At 39.7% G+C, this 23383-nt stretch overlaps 1 protein-coding gene across 1 annotated transcript in view; it reads right to left on the minus strand.

Annotated features, from left to right (window-relative positions):
- The window catches only part of HS2ST1 (heparan sulfate 2-O-sulfotransferase 1), a 115109-nt gene that overhangs the window by 20284 nt on the left and 71442 nt on the right, over positions 1 to 23383 (minus strand). The window contains exons 2-3 of the mRNA XM_048498538.1: positions 12450 to 12688; positions 3500 to 3585 (exon numbers count right to left, since the gene is read on the minus strand). Of these exons, the coding sequence (XP_048354495.1) occupies positions 3500 to 3585; positions 12450 to 12688 (325 nt within the window). The remainder of the gene's footprint in view (positions 1 to 3499; positions 3586 to 12449; positions 12689 to 23383) is intronic.

Here is a 23383-nt window from a genome sequence, read left to right on the forward strand (position 1 = left end):
AGGAAAGGTAAAACTCTCAGAGACTATGACATGAGGAACTCATAGAAGTATATTAACACCCAGATGTGGAAGAGCCCCAAGAGAGAAAAGGGGGTGTTCTTATCTACAGTTTTAACTGGGCTGTGATTCCAAAAGCATGTCTTTATGCTAACCAAATTCTGCACATTCATTACTACTCTGTGACGTGCCAGCAGCACGGACTGTTGGTCTCTCATACTAAATACTCAGATTTAGCAAAATACAATTTGAATCCTGTGTGAAAGCTGCCTGATGTTGCATCTCTTGGCAGCTATGCATCAGAGAAGGCAGAGCAATTACTAACATGGAAGAAACAGGTGGAATGGAGCATGGTGCCACCACAGTTCAGCATGTTGATCTCACACCCCTCTGTGGGAACCTACTGGGGACAACCTAGCACCAAACATGTGCTTCATATCTCTATTCGTTTTGGAGCTGGCCAGTTATTTATCTTCAAAGCCCAAATACAGAGCAGAGAAAGCTTCAGATTCATTATCTGCACATTTAATGAAATGGAGAAACTGAACTCAAGGTAGGCCTCCTTAGTACTCTATCCAGATAAATGCTTTCCCTAGATAACAGATGGCAGCACCAAAGCAAAGGGAGGTGGTAAAGTTTTAAATGAATCAGAAGAAGCCAAGAATTAGAGAGCAACATTACTGAAAATATTTCCATAACTGCATAAGCGAGGTAACTGCATATGTGGAGTTTTGGCCTTTATCCCCTTTGGTTCGATGTTGGGAATCTTTTCCTTTGACTGTTGAGGAACTTTCAAAAGTTTAGTGTAATTTCATGAGAGTGCAGAATGACTCAAAAGCATTATTCCAGTTTATTAAAGAGGATGAATCTTTGCTGAAAGATTTTACACTTCTCAACTGCAAGAATGCAATACCACAAGTTATTCCTGTCTATTTGCCAAGAGCAAGTGCGGCACTCAATATATTATTTTAATAATGAAAACCACAAATATAAGAAATATAAGCTGCTGCGGCAGGAAAATAAATCATTTAAGTGAAAGGGTAACAAACAGAAAACACAAGGATAATGCAGCCCTGGAGGAACATATGCATATGAATGAAATTTGTGAAATTGCTTAGCTGCTTTTCTAGAGGTAAAATTATTATTTTAGGCTGAAAAGTTACAGTACCTACAAAATGTTTTAAGCTTCATCCTATGAATAATGCATAGGAGAGAGTAACACGTACCTAGTTGCTCACAAGGTTATTATCTCATTAGGGATTCAGCACAAGAAGTTTACTAATACAGCACTTTTGTACCTTGCAATTTAGAGGAAGCAACACAATTTTATGCTCAGGTTCCTTTCTTTAAAAAGAGAAAGATACAAAGACAAGTTTGACAGCCATTTCTTTTTCATATTTCTGTGTGGAAAAACATCACCTGCTGTTGTAGCTCTTAATGGTCTTAACTCAAGACTAAGTTGTATTTGTACAGGCCCAGACAATCTGAATATTTTCCTCTTTTGCCTGCAGTAGGGTAGATTGCTGGAAAACTGAATAGCTACATGCCCCATCTCAGAATTACTCTGGAAGGTACAGTTACTTATGAGATTAATCTGGAGTGACTCAATCTGGAAGTAACAAAAAACTAACAAAAAAGGGACAAGTAGACCCTAAATCATGTATGCAGAAAAGGAGAACAAACTATGTCATTTTAGACTGCAGGTGAAAAATTGCCATTTTTTCTGCTCATACTTTACAAAATTAGTAAATTTAAAAGATTACATCAGGGGAAAGGTTCTAATTTAGCTTTCTGTGTGTGTGCTCTAGGTTTCCATTTGCAGGGGCGCTTCTTATACACTTGCATCTCCTTGCTTTGAAAGATCTGCCAGGAAGGATGCATACATCTGACACAACTATTTGGTAGCACTGAGAGATTCCGTGCGCAATGAGATTAAGAAAGAAACCAACAATGTTGTCATTCCAAATCAGACACAGTTTCAGCAAATCTTCTGTTAGCAGATGGAGTTGAAGTTTCCAGAAGGACTGTCCTGGGGTGTTCTCTTTGGAGAAGCAGGAAGCCACCACCAGTATTTGATGGAAGACTGATATCAAAATATTAGTGTCACTGGAAAGATACACTGACAAATAGATAAGTGTGTGTTTGTATTCACTTATCAACTTAGTTATCAAACAAGAAAGGAAGGTACATATTCAGGAGAACAATATTGCTGTGGAGCTATCTGAGTAAAAAAGTTAGTACCGTATAAACTCGTGCATAAGTCGAGTTTTTCAGCACCTTTTTAATGCTGAAAAAGCTCCCCTCGACTCGGGTCATACTCTAGGGAATATGGTAACCGTATAGAGCGAAGGGTCCATTAGGGGGAGCTAAAGAGCTCAGATTTTCCAAATAAGGAAAAGTTGCATTTCCTCAGAATGGTTGAGGCCTGTATTTCTGGTATGTGAATGTTTGTATTAATTGTTGAGAAAGGGATATTGTGTTTATATTGATTGACTATTCGTTTGCATTTTGGTTTCCTTTGTTACGCCCCCCATGCCCCCCCTACCAAAATACAAACTAATAGTTTGGTTTCTTCACAGAGTTCAGTTAAGAGGCTTGGAGGCTGTATACAGCAAGACAGAACTAAAGGATTGAGACCCTGCTAGACTGTCTTGCATAGCAGGCCAGAACTATTATATGTTGATTATTGTTTCTGTATGGGTCTGCCATATTTCATTGTTATACTGCACACTATTGTTTATGAAACAGAAAACAGATTTAAAGTTTCTTTTGTTGTATGTCTGGTGAATGTTAAGGGTCACAAGGTGGGATCACACTTAAACTTCTTTTCCATTTCTGATAATATCCCTCTTAAAATCTAAGTTGGGTTACATTTGGACATACAGATGAGGAGGAATCCAGTTTTGAAGGATTTTAACTCTTGTGTTTTAGCTTGGTTGCTGATTGAGCTGAGGTTTTTGCACTTTTAAAGTTACTGTTGATATTGTTAAAGTTATTGGTTGCTGGTTGAGCTAAGATTTTGCACTTTTAAAGTTATTGTTGCACTTTTAAAGTAGTTTACTGTTTTTCTTTGAAATAAATATTCAGAAACATTTAACCTGATGTCTCCATTAATATAATTTTATTGGTATCTATTTTTATTTTTGAAATTTACCAGTAGCTGCTGCATTTCCCACCCTCAACTTATACACGAGTCAATAAGTTTTCCCAGTTTTTTGTGGTAAAATTAGGTCCCTCAACTTATATGCGGGTCGACTTATACGCGAGTATATACGGTATCATGATGGAGGCAATACAAAGCTGCTCTAAATCAAGTAGTGAAGGATACTTATGTGAATGAAAATGGATGTTCAGAATTCAATTCAATGCAATTTCCACTAATGACCATAAGAGGGCAGTACAATCTAAAATGAATCATAATCTACAGAAACTGTAACAAAACTGTCAGGGAACATTTTAAAAACAAACTGCTGCAAACGAAATGGTTCATTATGTAACTTACTTTGTGAAATCCAAAAAGGATATATGTCCATGATAAAATCCTGGTTTCATTTCTTTCCAGGAAGTTACATTCTTCACAAATCGTACCTGAAGAAAAATGTTCTCATTATTGAATGCCAGTGAGTTTCCAATTGAAAATAACAATCTACTATTAACAAAATGCAACTCATTCAGTAACTGTTAGTGTTTTTTTTAATGGGACAGTGGCCTGTGTAATTCTTCTCTGTCTTTGGTGTGTTTTGAAATCTGCAGTGCACCTAGAAAGCTAAATCCAGTTTAGCCTACAATGTATTCTGTATTCCATTCTATGATTTTTCAAACTGAGGCTTCTTCCATTCCAGCATGAACTGAATAGTCCTGTCACACACCCACTTTGGTTCTGCACCAAACAGGTAGCCTGGTGATAATTCTGGGAACTCATGCACTAGCTCACCATGTGGAGATAGTGGGTTCATCCTAACTAGAGGGCATAACGTTGTTTATAGAACCCAAGTAAACCTCACAATAGTCAGGAAGGTGAGGCTACATCACTTTCACTCTGTGGGAACCACTAAAAATGATAGATTGTTAAGGCTGTTCAGGGAACTTCTAATTCAGTTTGGTATCAGAGGATTTCCAGAAAACAGGGTACTCCTTACCACTACTGAATAAAGCTAGTGAACACTTCATTTTTCCTCCGTCAAGTCACAGCTGACTTATGGTGACCCCATAGGGTTCTCAAGGCAAGAAACACTGGGAGATGGTTTACCATTGCCTGCCTCCGCAGCACAACCCTAGTATCCCTTGGAGGTCTCTTATCCAAATGCTAGCCAGGGTCAAGGCTGAGAGTGTGTGACTGGCCCAGTAAGCTTCCATGGAAAGAGTGGGGATTTGAACAGGGATTTCTCAGGTCCTAGTCGATACTTAAACCACTACACCCCCAGTGCCTGGACATTAATCAGCAACTCACAAGTGCCACCACTTTAAATGTGATGTGATGATCTCAACATCAGCAAACAAATCCCCCAACTAGCACTAAAGGGAAAAACTGGGCTCAAATGTTCTCACATCCTAACCTGCAAGAACAGCTTCTTCTTAATGTTGTGGTAGTAAACTCTCAAGAATTAAGTTAACCTCAATGGTGCTTAAGCAAGGAATGTTTCAGATGGATACTAAAAATAAAATGAAAGGTAGTTTTCTGTTCTATTTTAAGTTGCTCAGCAGTATCTGAATGGCAGAATACTCCACTCTGTTTTGTACGTCAGATGCTAGAATTAACAGGTGGCATCAATCACATTGTGTGTGTGCTAAAATTGTGAAGTGAGAACAGCCAGGAGGTATAGAGTTATGAATCGTTTTGTACTGGAAATAGTCAGGAACATGAAACATTCACTGCAGGGTCACATTAGAAAACATAAAGGCAGACATAGCAAGTATATTCTGAACCAGATTCCTTAGATGTTAAAGAGCTGGCAACAGAAATACACTACAGGTACACAGCCATTCTTTTTACAAACTTACTATTATTGCCAAAAAAAATAATCAACAAATATCAACAGAATTACCCACGTCATTGTTGAGAAGGCTCTCAAGTGGGAGGCACAGTGCACACAGAAATAAAGCACTTGAGGTCACATCCTTATAATAGATAGGTAAGGCCCTGATATTTCTCCCTTACAAGGATTCATAGCTGTCCTGGCTCTGATTAGCTATCCATAGTCTTTTCCTTGATATCTTTTCCTTAGCTATCTGTTTTGCCCAATATTTTCTGTTGCCTAAATTCAGCAATTTTAAATGTGTTTTCATCCTTCTCTGATTTAGACAGCAACCACACGAACTGCTGATTATCTGAATTTAAGAATAAGAAACTCAAGATTTAAGGTGGAGCCGTTGAGAAGGTGATGTCTATGGGGCAAAGTGACCTCAGCAGGTCATAATGCCATAGAGACTACCCGTCAAAGCAACCATTTTCTCAAGAGGAACTGACTCCTGTCACTTGAAGAACAGTTGTAAATCTGGGTGATTTCCAGCCCCCATCTGGAGGCAAAACCAATGCTTTTTCAAGTCCCATTGTAGTGGTTCCTCATTGAAGACCTTAGTGAAGTGGGAGTCAAGTGGCTGAATCGCGGTCTCGGGGAGTACTACAATAGCCTGGATTAGCATTAGAGCTATACTAGTACGAAGAGCTTTTCCGGAATCAGAGCTATAATATAAATTAACAAGATTCAGGAAAAGTGCTTGGAATTTGCATTCGTAAGTACTCTCAGGAAACACATAAGAGAGTGGGACTTGAAGAAGCGTTTCCAAAATCATAACCAAACCCGAGGTTATATCGCCCTATTCTTTATGCCATTTCACTTCATGCTTATTGAGATATTCAGTATGTATTACTGAGCCCAGAGTTTGTAAGAGGCTTCTATCTGGTCTATCAAAGTATTGTTGAAAATAATATAAAACTAAATAATTTTTTTCTGTAAATATTATTTATATAAGCACATTGAGATACAGTCTGTGTTGCCAAACCATTTATTGGTCCTTGAAAAAGAGTAAAAGAGTGTTAAAAGCTATTATAGCATAAAAGCATTCATGCATTTGGTGCAGAGTGGGGTTGGTTTTACCCTTTACTGTACCTACCCCAATAGTATTATGGTTGACCCACCTGAAGGCAGGCAACAATAGTTTCCCTGAAGTAAATGGCTGTCAGGAAGGATTATATCTATGGCTCAAACCCCCTCCTTCCCCAGGCTCCACTCCACAAATCTATTGGAATTTCTTAACATGGAGCTGGTAACCCTACCTCCTTCCCACCCCCAGCCAACATCTGCTCCTCTGTCTTAAGCTTACTTCCACCCAGCAGCCTCTACTTAGTAAAAGTGTGGTACCAGTTGTATGGTCCCACCCACTGGGCCAGGCCTACTTGCATGGTAGAGAATCCTCAAGGACTTGTGTGGTTGCGTCTCAATTTCCCTTATGCCCCCCCTTCTCTATTTCCTCCTTCCATTCTCTTGGAAACCCCATATCCTCCCTGTTTCTCATTCTCTCTTCAGCCACTTACTAACCTACATATTATCTGCCTTCCATAGTAACCTATATCTATAATTAATGTACATCCTGGAAATGCAAGGGTGATATAAAATAACTAATTACAGTTTCCCTATTTCTGTTCAGAAAGATCTGGAGTGATTTAAAACTCTATCCCTGTCTGCCTATTTCAGTGGAAGCGAACCTATGGCACTCCAGATGTTCATGGACTACAATTCCATCAGCCCCTGCCAGCATAGCCAATTAGCCATGCTGGCAGGGGCTGATGGGAACTGTAGTCTATGAACATCTGGAGTGCCTTAGGTTCGCCACCACTGGCCTATTTGGTGAGTGAATGAGGTCTGCTCCCTGTCCTCTCCTATGTTTACACCCTCACAGTACATCATTTTCTGCCCACTTCTGCAATTCTCTAATTGTGCCTCCTACAACAATCTCCCTTCAACATATCTAAGCAGGTGGGCTCTGATTTGGGGGGCATATACCAGGATCAATGTTGTCAGTCATGGTGCCATTGGTCTTCTGCTTCATTTAGTTGCAAAATGTAACAGTCTGGTGGCTCCTTAAGGAATTTATATGTAAACTAGCAATAAAGCTCATTGTACAAAAAATTACAACAGGCTTTAGAAATCTAATGCTCCCAGTACAAGAAATGTGGACAGGGCATATCTACAGAAAATGGCACCTGGTGCAAACACTGAAATGGCACACACGCACACATACCTTACCCCAAATATCCCAGCTTTGACAGGAAGGGGTAGCAGTATTCCTGTGAAGATAGGGAGAGTAATCCCCATGTTCATAGGAACACACCCCTCTATTTGCAAAGCTGAATCCTGGCTTTGCATGAAGGAGCAGCAGGGTGCCTGTGAAGATGGGGAGTTCTCCCCATCTCCATTGGCACGGACATACCATCCCCCCACCCCAGTTTGCAAAGCCAGCAGGATGACTGTGAAGATGAGAAGCCCTTGTGTGAAAATGTACAACAGGCTCTAATAAGTGGGAACCAGCAAGTGGGGACCTGAGAGGAAATTACCCCCATCTTTTTTCTTCTGTTCTCCCCCTTTGTTTCTACCTCTCATTCTCCATTCTGCCAGCCCTTCTCTTAATCTTCTCTTCCCTGTTAATTCTAGCATCTGATGTTTTTGGTATGTGAGCTAAAGATTGTGTGACAGACAGGAGGCTGTCCTGCCTTGGAAGGGAAAAACAGCCACTCGGTGGTTTTATCCTTAAACGTAAGGGGGTACTGCTCAAACTTTTGGGGGGAAGGGCAGTGGAATGTTGGGGGGAAGCACAGCAACAACTAGTTTACATCTGATTCAGGGAGGCTACAGGGAGTCATAGTTTTGGGTCTAACTCAGAAAGAGAGCAGCTTGAAAGTAGCTCTGCCTGGTAGTGCGGCAGAGTGGTTAAATTCTGCCTTTGGGAGAGGACAAAGGATCCTGTTAGGTTTGTCTCTGGTAATGAACAGACTTCATACAGACTATTGGGAAATGGCAGGCTAGTGTGTATGTGAATCCTGTGTATGTAAAAGGAGCCAACCTAGTGGCTAAGTGAAAGCCTGTTTGTATCTGCAGGCATTAAAGAGAATTCAAAACACAGTCTGAAGCTGTAACTAGATTAAATGTGTGTTCCTCAGCCAGGTTTCTCTTGTGGAGGCCTGTGCTACTGCTATGACCTCTAAAAACAACCTGTAAATAAATAATGATTCTTCCTTCAGTGTTCTCTTTGGTGTTGAACACTTCCCTCAGTGTTCCTTCCCTCAGTGTTCTCCTTGTTCACCACAAACTTTACCTCACAGCAACATACCCAAAACCTTCATATTTGCTAACTGTCTTGCAGCTGAGGTGAAAGCTTACATTTCAAAACAAACCTGTTTCCAAAAATCATAAGAGGCTGTGCAGGTCCTCTCAGTTGACAGAAAAGACCTGTCAAACCAAGCCTCTGTCTTGGAGGGGGTGGGGGAGGAGGTGTCTGGCTTGGAGAAAGGCTGCATGTGACCAGCCATACCACTACCAGTCAGATCCTTGCTGGGAGATAGGTGGGCATCCTGTCCACTGAACAGGTACCCTTTTCCCTGCCCCTACAGGCTATGGGAAGCATTCAGACCATGTGCTTCTGTTGGGTTACATTGTTGCTGGGTCTTCCTGGCCTCTCGTGCTTGAGCGACACGGTTGTCGAGGGGCAGGGTTTGCATTGGCAAGCAATATCAAGATCTATGAAACAAAGCAGTTAATTTGTGCTGATGCTCCTTCATTTGACAGATTACGTCTTTAAAGACCTTTTATGAAAGAGGTTTCCAGTAATCCAACCTGGAACATCTATCAATCAACATACTGAACTACTTAAGAACATTTTTAGTTCTGAATGTTTTTTGCCACTACTTTAATACTTCTTACTGCTCCACTTTACACACTGCATAGGAAACAAAAATATTTAATTAGCATTTATAACTAAAGGTAATCTCCAGAATTTAAGTTATAAAGACCCCCCAAAGTGTGAACAAGTTTCTGCAGAACTATTTTTTCTACTTTCAGTAGTTTTAAACGACTAACTGAAAAGCTATTTTTGAACTTCTGATATGTTTACGCTGTTTATGTTTTAGCTCTGCAGAATTGAAAGGGATCAAGTGCACTAAGGATGGAGAACAAGAAATACTGCAAAGAAAAAACAGAAACTGAATGGTATAGAAATTTCAGTTTTCCTGGCAGATGGACGTTTCAACAATCTAAGGATTCAACTGCAAGGATCAAACAAAAAAAGGGGGGGCAGGCAGGCCAGATTGGGCTTAGCAGAACCTGGGAAGAATACATTTTAGAGTTACAGCCAAAAATGGGTTACCAATTACAGAACTGTTGAATAGGTGATTAACATTGTGGATTCATTTTCATTGATGCCAGACCTCATTACATCTCTTAGGCCCTGAATCAGCTAAGTTTGCAGACAAACCAGTCCAAAATATTGGCAGAAACAGAAGTGGATATCAACACTAACTCAGTAGCTAATGCAAGAGCTTCCCCTGAACATAGCACTTGTCTTAGTCAAGTCCTCTTTGATCAGCATCAGCTCTGCAGAAAAGGAAACAGACCTATCTGTGACCACTAAATATTTGCTTGGTACCACTGTTACGTTAAGTACTGCACAAAATTTAAGTGTAATATAGCCCCTGCCTAGGAGGCTTATAATTTTAGTGATATTGATAGAACCAAGAAGAAAGACAAGGAGACATCTTTGAGGTAGGTAAGCTGGTAGCAGAAAATACAGAAAAGCTGAAATGCTGGTAATCTATTAAGCCTTGTAGAACAAAAGAGGACCACTTGAATGAGGAAGGGAAGTTGGGTATGAAAGAGATGAGAGAGAAAAATATGGTCAACAGTCAGAATGAGATAAGCCAATCAGAAGTTACTCTGTGCAGAACACAGGAAAGGGAGAATAAGAAAACACTTATCTGTAACTGTTGTTTGACTAGTCTTCTGTGCAACCACACATGAATTCTACCACAAGAAAATTTACAGAGCTCTTTAAAAAGGCATTCCCTCTCATGCGCCACCTTTTCCTGCCCTTTTTGATGGATGCATGGGCAAAAGGGAGAGCTTTCCCTCAGTTCTAATATACCTTTGCAGAAAGCTCATCAAGGCAAAAAACAAGCTTAATCAAAAAACAGCTATGAGCTCACAGCAGGAAGGAGAGAGAAGCATGTGACAGTTAAAAGACCACTTGAAGAACAACAATTACATGTAAATGCAACCATGCTTTCATCTCTGTGGTCTTTGCGCAGTTCCACAAGCTAACGTATCCTCTTGAGGAAGGTAGGTGTGATACTGTCAATGAAACAACAATTTAACATAGTGTGTTTTCCAGGATTTCTTATAAAAGAATATACCTGGAACAGAATCCCAGACAGCACTCCCTTTTATGAACTAGCTGTTCAGAAAAATTTATGCAACACAGCCTGTATTTCCTGTAGATACTAAAGCAGAAGCATACAGTCTGAGTGCCTCTCAAAGGCCACAGGAGAATGGAAAAGGGTACTTCCTGTGCCAAAAGATCAGAAAGGGACTGTGATTCAGGAGATGATTTGAGGGGAATTGAAAAGACGCCAGCACATAGCCATATAACATTACAGACTGAACCCAACAATCTGTGTAACGATGCCTCATGAAGCTTGAGGGGAAGGGAGACCTCTTGACCAGATTCTGTTTCTGGGATGATTCAGGAGTCTTTGGGGACTAAGATCTACATTTCCCTGTCTGTCCTTGGAATCTCCTGCATTACTGCTCATTCCCAGAATGGTAGAACTGTGGAAAGGAACAGAAGTTTCCTTAGTATTGGTAAGGATGAAATGTTGTCGCCCCCAACCAATAATGTGGCCTATAAGGCTTATGAAAAGTTTTATGCTTCTGAAAGGGCTGTGAAGGGATAACTCCCTGAGTCTTATCTATAAATCTGTTTTTATGGATTCTGTCCAGGGCATGATCTGTCTTGGAGATGAAAAGCTATGTATGTGCCCTCAAATGCTGAGTCCTTCACCCTAACCTTAGTCACATTGGGAAGTGCTGTGGAGCATAGCAATGAGTGTCCGTGCAGCCCCGCAAAGTGGCCAAATTATGGGCTGCATAGTCTGTCCCATTTTCCACTGAAGGCAGGGTCCTTCAAATAAGGAAGGCAGGACTCAGAAAACAACAACATGACATACAGAAACAAGCATCAGCCTTCCAACCTCATCTGCTTATGAACTTTGGCCATTTCAGGGAAAACAGATTCTTGTTTACATTTTAAGAAAAAGAAATGCAAAAAAATAGTATGTTTTGTTTCTTCGTTCGGTGGTCCTGGTCCGTTCTAAACCTGAGTCTTGAACTGTAAAACATAAAAAGGGCACACAATATTCTAGGGAACTCATAAACACATTAAACTGCCTTATATTGAATCAGACACCAGGTCCATCAAGGTCAGATTTGTCTACTCCAGGGGTCTGCAACCTGCGGCTCTCCAGATGTTCATGGACTACAATTCCCATCAGCCCCGCCAGCATGGCCAATTGGAGAGCCGCAGGTTGCAGACCCCTGGTCTACTCAAATAGGCAGATGTTCTCCAGAATCTCAAAATCTTTCACATCACCTACTGTTTGGTACTTTCAACTGCATGCCAAGCAGATGCTCTCCCACTGAGTTAGGGCCCCTCCTGCAAAATTCTACACACACAACCAGTCAGGAGACACTGTTTTGCCATAACACATTACAGAGGCAGCAGCTATCTACTAGACATGTTAACAGTTATTCAGAATTGATTATGTTTAGCACACTGCATATATGCAAAGCATTAATTATTCTGTTATTTACACAGTGCCATCAGTATGCAACAAGAAGAATTTACAACCCATAATTCAAACAAGGGAGAAAATATGCAAGGAGTAATATTGTACCAAAGGTCTCAAAGAAAGATCAGATTCTGAGGAGATTCAGGGGAAAAAGTGAGAAAAATTACACAGAAGGTGTGAGGGAGTTCCAAACAAACAGCAACATGGAAAAAAGACTGTCAGGATAACCTTCATGGTTGATCTACAGGGTAGTTAGGGACACTGTCAATTGATATGGGAACTATGTAAAAGAAAAGAAGATTTGGGAGGAAAGACGTTTGATCCAAGTGAACCAAGAGAAAACACAGGTACTTTTGGAGAAAAATAGCTGCCTACTTTAATCAAATATTAGACATAAGATAAAATGTATTTAGGAAGCTTAGCTTTGGGATTGATTTAATAAAGGTCTTGTGTTCTGGCCTCCTACTCTATCAGGATCTGAGATAACTTTTCTACAATTCCTACCTTGCAGCTCTCTACTGGGGCTTATTGATGTTTTCTCATGCACAATGCTTTTGAGTTTGACTAATTAAATATAAAATTTAAGAAGCAAAAGGCTGAATCTTTAATAACCTACCTGATCTTGCAGTGACATAACAGGATTATTTTTGGTTGTGTTGATATGCAGTACATGATACTTGTTTCTTCCACAAAGATCATAAGCAATGTTTGTAAATGAAGTACTAGCAGTTTTAGGGACTCGATTATAAATTATCACCACATCATCATCTTCATCCAGAGTCACATCTGACCGAGAGCCATCTATCGTATGACGTTGCTCAATTTCTCGAACTTCATGTTTTGCAATAGCCCTTTCTATAAAACCAAACAGAACACAGAAATAATTATTAAGGAAACAATGCAGGTCTTAGTTTCTGATTTCAGTAATTCTGAATCAAACTCCATAAATACATCATAAATATAACAATTATAGACTGGTTAGACATGGCTATCTGGGAACCTAAACTGGAAAGTCCATTCAGGGTTAACAGGAATAATTTTTCCCCTCAAGTCTATCTTTCACGAAAAAGATTTTTCTGCAGACCAGTCTAAAAGTAATTGCTATTAAATATCTAGCACTTTGCAGTGATAGATTAATGAAATGATACTGCACATAATATGAATTTTACAGAACATTAGCTGCTGACCATTTAGGGTTTAGTCAATTAATTGCAAAGAGGAACTGAAATTTAGATAACATGAATGTTGTGCTTATTTTAATTAAACCCACTCCCCTGTGTATGATATAACAATGAATGGCTTTGAGAAATCCAATTAGATATATTAATTGCATATTTCATACGAATAGAAGCAAAAGGAGCTTACAACATGATCATCATTAAGGTGCAAAGTGTCAGTCTTGAACACAAAAATGGAACAAATAGAAATGAAAGAACTATCACAATCCCTGAATTTAAACACCAGAGAAAGCAGGCAACCACAACGATTTCTGTCTAAACCCAAAAGCATTTTTGCAAATTAGTGTGAAACTGGCATTTTCTCAAAGCATGAGCATTAAGAGCATCCAACTTCTGGCCCAATAATTTTATTATTATTATTATTTATTAATTTTCCTGTACCGCCCAACCCCCAAAGGGCTCTGAGCGGTGAACAATAAGGCCAAAAAGGCAACATACTATATACAATAATAAAATATAAACATTAAAATTATTTAACACACAGTAGCAGCAAAACACAAAATTAGTTTGCGGCGCCCGATCCCACATTTGGGAGGGAACCTGATTCATGTCTGAACTGAAAACAGCTACTTGTAGGTGCTCTTTCAGCTATAATTAACCACTGCCAAAACTAAATGCTGCTCTCTTTTAATATTTTCCCTTTTACAACCACCAGGATCATCCCTTGACCATAATTTTTTATTTTGCTGTCAAGTCATGGCTGTAGGGTTTTCAAGGCAAAAGACATTCAGAGGTAGTTTGCCACTTGCTACCTCTGCGTAGTGATTCTGGTATTTCTTGGTGGTCTCCCATCCAAATACTAACCAGGATTAACCCTGCTCAGTTTCCAAGATCTGATGAAATCAGGTTATCCTGGGCCATCCCTTGAACTATGTCACATTTATTTAGCAAACAACATACCATATGTTCTCAATCCCTCATTTTGTACAGTTAGCTTAAATGTTTTTAACCTGATGTGATCATAATAAAGGCCATATTAGTTGAGACTGAGCAATCACTTACAAAGGGAACTTTTAAAAAACTTTAATAGTAAAAAAGTACTTGACAGGGAGTTTTGACACCTCTCCCACTTCCTACAATGTACCTCTTAACAACTGGTTTGCCTCAGCATTCAGCATTTCCATCTGATTCCCAGTTTTGGGGTCAGGAATGGAGAAAAGGCGATTCAGCAATACAGGTGAGGCATGGGAACCGGAGAGGTTCAGCATTTCTCACTCTGATCTCCCTTCTATCTGTGTCACTTCCACTTTACTTCCTATAGCCCTCTGTCAAAAGGCAAACAGCGTAAGTAAATGGCAGAGCAACTTTATTAGCCTACAGGCAAAGAAGCTTCAGGAACTCCAGGAAATTGTACCTCACTGTTGGCAGTACAGCTATTAATTCAGTCCTCATGATAAGATGGACTCCCTCAGTAAGAGGACTTATTATGGTGATTCCTTCCACTCTAAGGAAGGCAGGACATCTTAACTCACCTTTTATAGAGAGAATGGTATGGCTGGACCCTTTTCCCTTTTTCTACAACTCTTCCTGTCTAATCAACTCTGTGCATCTTTTTCATGTGCCCGTGTGGCGCTCAGAGTCCAAATGTATCTCACTCCTTCCCCACCTGTGAGGTGGACAAAACATATGACCCACCACACAATTTCTCCACACTGTGCCGTGGAGAGAAACACATCTCACCACGACATGCCTCTAAAGATGCCATCTGTATATGTATGTGAAACATTAGGAGCAAAGGTTACCCTACCACAGCCACACAGCCCAGAAAACCCACAAGACCCAGTTGATTCTGATCATGAAACCCTTCCACAATACTTGTTACCGTCTTGTTTGGCTATTACAAAGATAGTTTTTTCAAGCAATTTTAGTGACAGCTTGTAGAGTTCCTGAATTGAGGATGTGAATGGACCCACCTGTCAGATACAGCAAGTTTCAGCTGACCTGCTTCCTGATTGGTTGGGAAGCACCCATGATAAGGTGTCCTTCTTCCCCAGAGTAGAAGGAACATTCACAATAAGTCAATGTCCCTCTCGCTCCCAGGCGCCCCTTTTCCTGTTAAAGTAAGATGCATCTGGCTGCTTCCACCAGCTCTAGTTGGTCCCCAAGACTGTCCTTTGAGATATGAAGGATATTTATGCTTAACAACAGGAAGGAAAAAAGAAGCAGCTGTTCTCTGTATTCACATCCCCTTTCAGTGTTTATGTAGCATATCACCTTAGGATAGAGCACAATTCCAAAGTAGGCCTATGTGGGGGGTTATGGGGGGAGGGTGTTTCCAAATAATGGCAGGAACAGGCTTAACTAAACAGTCAAGTGCTTAATTACATGAAATAGTCAACATTTAAAATGCTGAAGAGACCAAGTAATATAAACACCCAAAAATATCTATTCTCATAATCCAACAAGGGCCATAATATAAACTTCTGAAAGGTTAAGATTGGGCTTTAAAAAAATAACTGCCAGATGCTCAGGACTACCAGCTGTCTGTCTTTGTTCCAGCCTTCCTGCCAGATTTGTTCAGCTCCTCATGCGCATTATATGCAAATTATTTAATTAGCTAACCGGCACAGTTGTCAAGAATATGCATAGGTTCGTTCTTGAAGTTAATTCAGCACTACTGAATAATGTCAGACTCTTGAATATTTGCCTCTAAAAACCTGCAAAACATACTCAGGAAAGCCAGGACAGACTCCAACCACACACTGTCTCAATATTCATCTTGGCCCAAATCAGCGTATAGCTTCTTTTATATGGGATTAAAACATTCTTGTTGCAAAGCCTTATTGTTAAAAGAAGAAAACTGCTATACAAGACAGTTGATACCCTAATTTACAGTTACCTATACACCTTCTTATCTGTTCCCTTAGAGTACATGCATTATGATACAATCTTTAATTACATACCAGTTTTTTTTCCTTCACTACATGATTTATCAGCAAAATTTCAAACCAGGTTGTTCAGATTAACAGAACAGGTCTCTCTAAATTTGAAAGGTATCACACATATGTGTGCACATAGACATACACACAGATATCATGAGTCAGTCACAGTGTTTTGTTCTTGAAATTATATTTTTAGTACTATCTGTTGTCCTGCATTGGTCTCAGCGCAAACAAATTTACCTTAAGATTTTCCAGGTAAGACTTATAGCTAGACTAGAAGGATACCTGTGCTTCGCTACGCATACTTCATCACAGCCTCTCTATTAATTTCAGGGTGACAGTCAGCATACTTCTTTACAGCCTGTTTGTGAACTGTGGGTGACATGCAGCATATTTCCTCACAGCCTGTCTGTGGACTGACGGGTTGGTTTTCGCATATTTTGCAGCAGCTTCCTGTAGTTGTCTTTTTCTAATGCAACGTGTAAATCGCTTTCTGCGTTTAATTCCTCTTCTCCCTTTACCGGTTTCAGCAGAAGGAACAGGTTCGTATGTGTTGAGGAGGGCGATGTTAGAATGCAGTTGGCGCACCATTAGATCAATCGTGCTTGTTGTTTGGTGGGCACTAGCAGAACTTTTCAGTGCGACAAATGGAGTTAGAGCTTCAAAGTGCCCTTCATTAAAATGTCCTGTGAAACCAAGCTATATATATAAATGCGAAATACCACTCACTGACTGACTGACTCATCAAAAGAACTCAAAAACCATCGAAAATACCATGTTGAAGGACATGAAACTCGTGGTGTTTAACTGTCACCTTTAGAATGTTCGTGCAGATGGCCAGAGTTGAACAGTAAATATCTAATAAGTCGAGTGGAAGTGAGTATTTTGGAAAATCCTTTCTTAGCGAGCACCTGAAGCACATAACGAACCGGTATGCCAAATTTCAACTTTGTAGCTTCGGTGGTTTTTGAGTTCTTTTGATGAGTCAGTCAGTCAGTCAGTCAGTCAGTGGTATTTCGCGTTTATATAGAGAGAGATATCAGCTAAACATAATAGATGCCACCTTGGCCTCTCCCATGGTCTCTTCCATTCCCTATACCTGGCCATTCCAATGTAACAAAGACAAAATTTTAAATTAGGTGACACCTAATTTCTTCATCTTAGTAGAAGATGAAGCTTCAGGACAGTTGTTGAGTTTCTACCTTTCTCTCTGACAGCACCTCTAAATCCCTATAAGCAGGTTAAGATGGTGATGTGGTAGCCATCTTCTGCACCTAGCATCTGTTAATCAACCTCAAACATGAGAACTCCATATAGCTATCAAAGCTAACAACCACATGTAGACCTATCCTCCAGGAATATTCCTATCCTATTTCAAAAGTAATCAAATTGAGGGGCCATCTAGTATAAGTTATTCAGTGATCAATCCCAAGCAGATCTACTCGGAATCCTACTGAAGTCTATTTAACATGGCTTGCCAGGGAAATGTTCTTGAACTGGCATAGTCAGAGTACTGCATTTTTAGTAATATTCTCTGAGGTGTTACTGACAAATTTATTGATGAAGACCAGAGCATTACAGCACAGCTCTCTGTTAGGCATGATTTCAGAAGAGGAAAGGAATGGACGGGAAAGAAACAGGTTAGTGTTACTGAAATTGCTGACAAGCAATTATTTATCATCTCTTCACCATCTTTGTTCTTCCAATACTTTGTTCTTAGCCAGACCTTAGGTTAATTACATTATTTCACATCTCCGTACTCACTCTCTTTGTGTCTTTTCTTTGGAATTCACTGTCTCCAGGTCAATGAACCCCAATACAAAGCCAACTGTTGTGATTACTGGTGTGTTCACACAAAGGTTCATGAACAAAAAGGAAGAGCCAGGGAACTTTAGAATATATCAATGCTCATAGCCACAGGCCCAGAACCTCACCCTGCAGTTATGCAGGGAACAAACCTTTCTCTTCTCTTTAGAAACTGAAACCAAGCCATTTGTTTCAGTCTCTTCATCAAAGCAAATGCAGAAGATTCTTCAAAAGACTTGAGGTACTGCCTTTGATTCTGCAGGATGTTTGGCTGTCTTTTAGTCTTACATTGGTCCACTTCAGTCTGCTCTCCCAGGCTGATAAGGACAAGATATTCACAGCTGTGAAACCTATCACCTATCGCAGTGGTGGTGATCCTTTGGCACTCCAGATGTTATGGACTACAATTCCCAATTCCAATTGGCCATGCTGGCAGGGGCTGATGGGAATTGTAGTCCATAACATCTGGAGTGCCAAAGGTTCGCCACCACGGACCTATCCTCTTGATCCATGCCCACCATGGCAGGTTAAAGTCAGCAGCAATGAGGTATGGTGCTTCCTGTTGGAAATAATCAATCTCTCCTTTAAATTGAGAGTTTTCCCAGGGAGGCTAAAAGAAACCATCTTTGGATCCTTCAGACCCAGTCAACTAATGCCCGGTCTTCTGAATTACTCCAGTGTGCTGTTTGAACCACTTCTGAAAGGACCACTATTTTTCACTGTCTTTTTGGGCAGAGCATTCTTTTCTAGATTTTTTTTGTAACATTCTAAGATGAGTGCTATAGGACTATAGCAATCCAGTACATCCCAGTTTGGGTGATATTAAGCAATTCAGTGCTATATCACCAGCATTTAGATGCATTTGGATTGTTACAGTACTGCAAGACAAATCTCAGAACATTTAAAGACAGACAGACAGACAGACAGACAGACACACACACACACACACACACACACACACACACACAGCGCATTGACAAAGAAGGGGAAAAAGCAATAGCTGTACTGTTTGAACTGGCCAGAACACTTTAGAAATGCAAATAGATGGACAGAAAATTGTATGAATGCCCATCTCTGCACTGCTAAACTCAGATGACATCCAGTTTAGAACAGTAATCTGAAAGGGATCTAAATGTTGTTAGTCTTCTGGTGTCACTGTGCTTTTTGATTTTTCTAAATGACAAAGATCTGACTCTTTTCATACCCAAATCAGAGATTGTGTCTTATTTGTCTGAAGTGGAGCATTTGGGTGAAGGAAGAAGTTAAACCCTGCATTCTCTCTACCTCCATTGCTTCAGGTCCTATTCTCTTCAGGCTGGTCCAGTTTTGGTACCAGAAAAGGATTACAAGAAAGAATTCTAAGCAACTAATCACAGAATGGCAAGGTGAGTGGGGATGGAAATAATAGATACTCTTGTTCCGTTGCAGGTATAAACTAGTCTCACCTAATATTGTCTCCTATTTGTCTATCTTTAAAAAAAAACAGGTAAGGGAAGCTAAAATTAGGAGCAGTCTGACTGGCTATATGTGTATGTTTACCCCTTCCACTTCCTGCCACTTGCCTGCTCAAAAGCATCTTCCTCATAGCTGCTTTCCTTCCCATGAAGGACACACTTAAGGGACTTTACCCCTGCCCAGGTGGAGTTAGACAAAAGAGCTGACTGCCACACAGAGAGTGCAAGAGAGAAAAAGCATTAGACTAGAGGCAAGATACCAGTAACAAAAACAGCTTTCAACGTAAGTAGTTGCTCAAAATGGTAACAGAAGGAACTAGGAATCAGTAAAAGGAAGTGCCCGGAAGGGAAATTTAACTGAAGCAGTGAGGAAGATGACACACACTTAAGTTCATAAATGAAATTAACAGTATAAGATAAAAAGCACACTGGGGAAAGTAACACAATCATCAAGACAAGGAACAAAGAGTTTGAACAAAAATCCCAGCCTCTTTTACATTCAGCACTACTGACTGTTTATAGAGTGATCCTTAGAAATAAGACATTAAAAAGCTGACAACAAAAAGACTAATTTGGGCAGAAAAAATGATGAGAGAGAAATGGAAGATTCTAAAGTTGATGTGAAACAGTCTTTTATTCTTTTATTTAACTGTAAAAAACTGATTTCTCACCATCTTTCTCCATTTTAAACTAGAGAAACTAACTCTATACTTTGTTCTTGCACACAGTTGTTGCAAAAGATAATGCATGAGAAGAACTCACATTTCTAAATTCTCCCTTAATTTCTCAACTAGCTCAGGAAGAAGTAAATGGGCCTGTTCTACATTGAACACTATAATTTATATTTAAGAACAAAATCCCATATATAGAAGTAATGAAATATTCATAAACAGAACGCTACATTTGTGAGTGGTACACAGGAACCATCCATGTTAGATTTCATGCATGCCTTTGCAGGCCACATATTTGCAAAGCAATGGACCTAACACAAATACAAAATGGCTTGAACTGTTAAGAAAAGAGATTTATAGAAAAAGAAAAAAGGTTAGGAAAAGAAACTGTAACCTGCAGTAGAAGTGAGGAAAGGTTTTAGAGCCATGGGCAAATAGAGGATCTTTGGCACTGGTTCAAAAACATAAACATCTACTTTCAAGAATATGGATCTAGTCACGAATGCTGCTCAACCTGCCCTACCTCTTATACAACTTTCTTGTAAAATATCCTAATGAGAAAGTTTTCACAGCACTATGCAAGGTTTCTGAAAACAGAGGAACACATAGATATGAGAAGAAGGACGTTGGTGACTCTCATGATTATACCTACTTTCACAAAGAGTAAATAAATTGGTATTAAAATACAGGTTAATAGGATAGGAAAACATCTGGGTTATCAAATGGGAAAATCACGGAAGAATTACACCAGTACTATTCTCTGCAATGGTCTCTGACCCTGGCATGATTCTTTGTAAGGTGATTTAACCCTCTCTCACCAGTTCCATCATGGCTTTATTTCTGAAGTGGAGTGGTAACCTGTCACTCTTGTAATATATTTACTGTTCAGTCCAAAAGAGCATGATATTCCACATATGCTGGGTCAGGGATCTGCAACCTGCGGCTCTCCAGATGTTCATGGATTACAAATCCCATCAGACCCTGCCAGCATGGCCAACTGGCGGGGGCTGATGGGAATTGTAGTCCATGAACATCTGGAGAGCCGCAGGTTGTAGACCTCTGTGGATGAACCTATTGTAGTCGGTATATGCACATGCACAGCCTAGGAACACTGTGGAATATAACGTAAAACTACTGTATGTATTTGACAGAGTACGGTTTACATAAGCACATGCCAAATTTAAGTACTTTAATCTTGCTCAGAAATAATACCATTAAAGCTGACACAGCATCAGTTTTATTAATCTGAGAATCATGGGGATAAGTAGAATGATTACTTAATAGTTGCTTCATATAGCCAATGCTTATTATTTTAGTGTATCATTGCAAGTATATGTTTGGCTTCCCAGAAAACAAACTGGGGACATGAATGACAATTGATCATTTCACTAAATACCTACTTGTTTTAGAAGGGGGAGGAGAAACCTGGGGAAATTTTTCAACTCAGAATAGTGTTGGATTAATAATAAAGATTGTAAGAGTATAAATATTTTCAAGTACGTTTTCTTATCAAAAAGGTCAGAAATCTTACAGTTTTACCTTCTATAGTAATGTCTGCTATGCAACCCTAAAAACAAACACAGCAAGACAAAATGCATCTAGAATTAAACCTCAAAATATCCCCAAATTCTTTTGCAATGGAACACATTGATGCTCTTTTTGCAGTTTGTCACAATCTCAATGGCTGACATATTGATAGAAGGATTTGAACCGCTTCTGGAATGCTCTAGTCTTTGCACTATACAAAGCCAAGGACTCATTTCTGCACTTAAACAGAACAAAGCTCTGTTATGTAGTACAAAACTGGTGAATGACAATTTCAAAATGTGACTCAACAGCTGCAGAAGAAAGATTGCATGAACTCTGTTTCCCCCTTCGGGGCCCAAATCAAAGCAACCATTATTCCACTTTATCAGCATTTTCTCCACAGCAACATGGGTTCATTACAAATGGCAAGAGCTGTGCACATAAAGAAGAGGAGTTTGGCTTTACACGCCATTTTTCTCAACCACAAGGAGTCTCAAAGCAGCTTACAAACTCCTTCTCTTCCTCACAGCACATCAGACATTTTGTGAGGGAGGTGACTCAGATACCTCTAAAGAACTATGACTCGCCCAAGGTCACCCAGCAGAGTGGAGAAACAACCCTGGTTCACTAAATTAGAGTCTGATGCTCATGTGGAGGAGTGGGGAATCAAACTTGGCTCTTAACCACAACACCACACTGGCCTTATCACTGCTCAGCCTTGGTGAGTTGCAGTTAGGGTACTTATGTTATTTGCCATCAAGTCATTTTCAACTTATGGAGACCTCCAGAATGTCCTATCACTAACAGCTTCACTCAGGTCTTGCAAACTGAGGTAAAGATGCAAATTTCCATACATACGAAGCCATGCAAATACACACACGCACACACAAATACATGCAGTTGCTGCCTATCAAATCAACTTTTTAAAGCAAAAGTTTATTACATAGCAAATACAATTAAATTACTTAGCATTTTTATGGAATTGACAAATATAAAAAATTGTAAATACACCCAGTACTAGAGAGAGAACTACAAACAGTTGTGCTTTATGATACCTCAACACACATATCTGCAACCTGTGGAAAAAAAACAAAAGTTGAAAATAGAAAGCACAAATTTCATAGCAAATAAAAGAAAGTTTTTGATTTAAACAGAAATAATCTTATACAGTCACAACCAGACTAGTCCCATATCTAGATATACTATTTAGCCTTGGAAACAGTGAACTCTTCAACAGCATCATCACCACCATACACCTTATAGCTATTTGATGGATAAACTTAATCACATTGAAGCAAATATATTCTTGAAAAACATCATATGTCTGCTGGAGTGAGACATACTACTACTAGTCTACCATGGCCAGTCTGACTGGCAGCAGCTCTCCAGGTCTCAAGTAGAGGTCTTTCATATTAACTACTACCTAACCTTTAAAAAAAAATCTGGAGATTGCCAGAGATTGAATCTGGGAACTTCTGCATGCCAAATGGATGCTCTACCATTGAGAATTGCCCCCTTATATTTTAGATTGCCATACATAAAATTTTCACACTATTTTGGGGAGTAAAACTTTATCTTAAGCATTTTACTCATTCAAAAAGATGAATACTGTGTAAGATTTTCCCCAGTGCTCCCCCCATATTTCCTTCTGGGACAAACAATTCCTGGGGGAGAGTCTTCCCTATTTTTCTAGCTGCCCCCCCCCCCCCCCCCACCACCAACCTTTCACATCCCTGTTTTGGGAATATTTTCACAAATAGTGAATGGAATGAAAATGTTACAGGTCAGTCAACATATCAAAGTAAACCAACATGAAAAACGGACTTGACATAGTACAATGTCCTTCTCAGAGACCCTTCAGGGATGCTTCTCAGTTCTTCTTGGAAGAATACATGTTGCAATGATATTTATATTCATGCATACAACACTAAATTTTACAAAGATGAGACAATGTATATTGAGATTTTAATTG

The sequence above is a fragment of the Sphaerodactylus townsendi genome, linkage group LG05 (assembly GCF_021028975.2).
Source record: "Sphaerodactylus townsendi isolate TG3544 linkage group LG05, MPM_Stown_v2.3, whole genome shotgun sequence".
Taxonomy (NCBI): domain Eukaryota; kingdom Metazoa; phylum Chordata; class Lepidosauria; order Squamata; family Sphaerodactylidae; genus Sphaerodactylus; species Sphaerodactylus townsendi.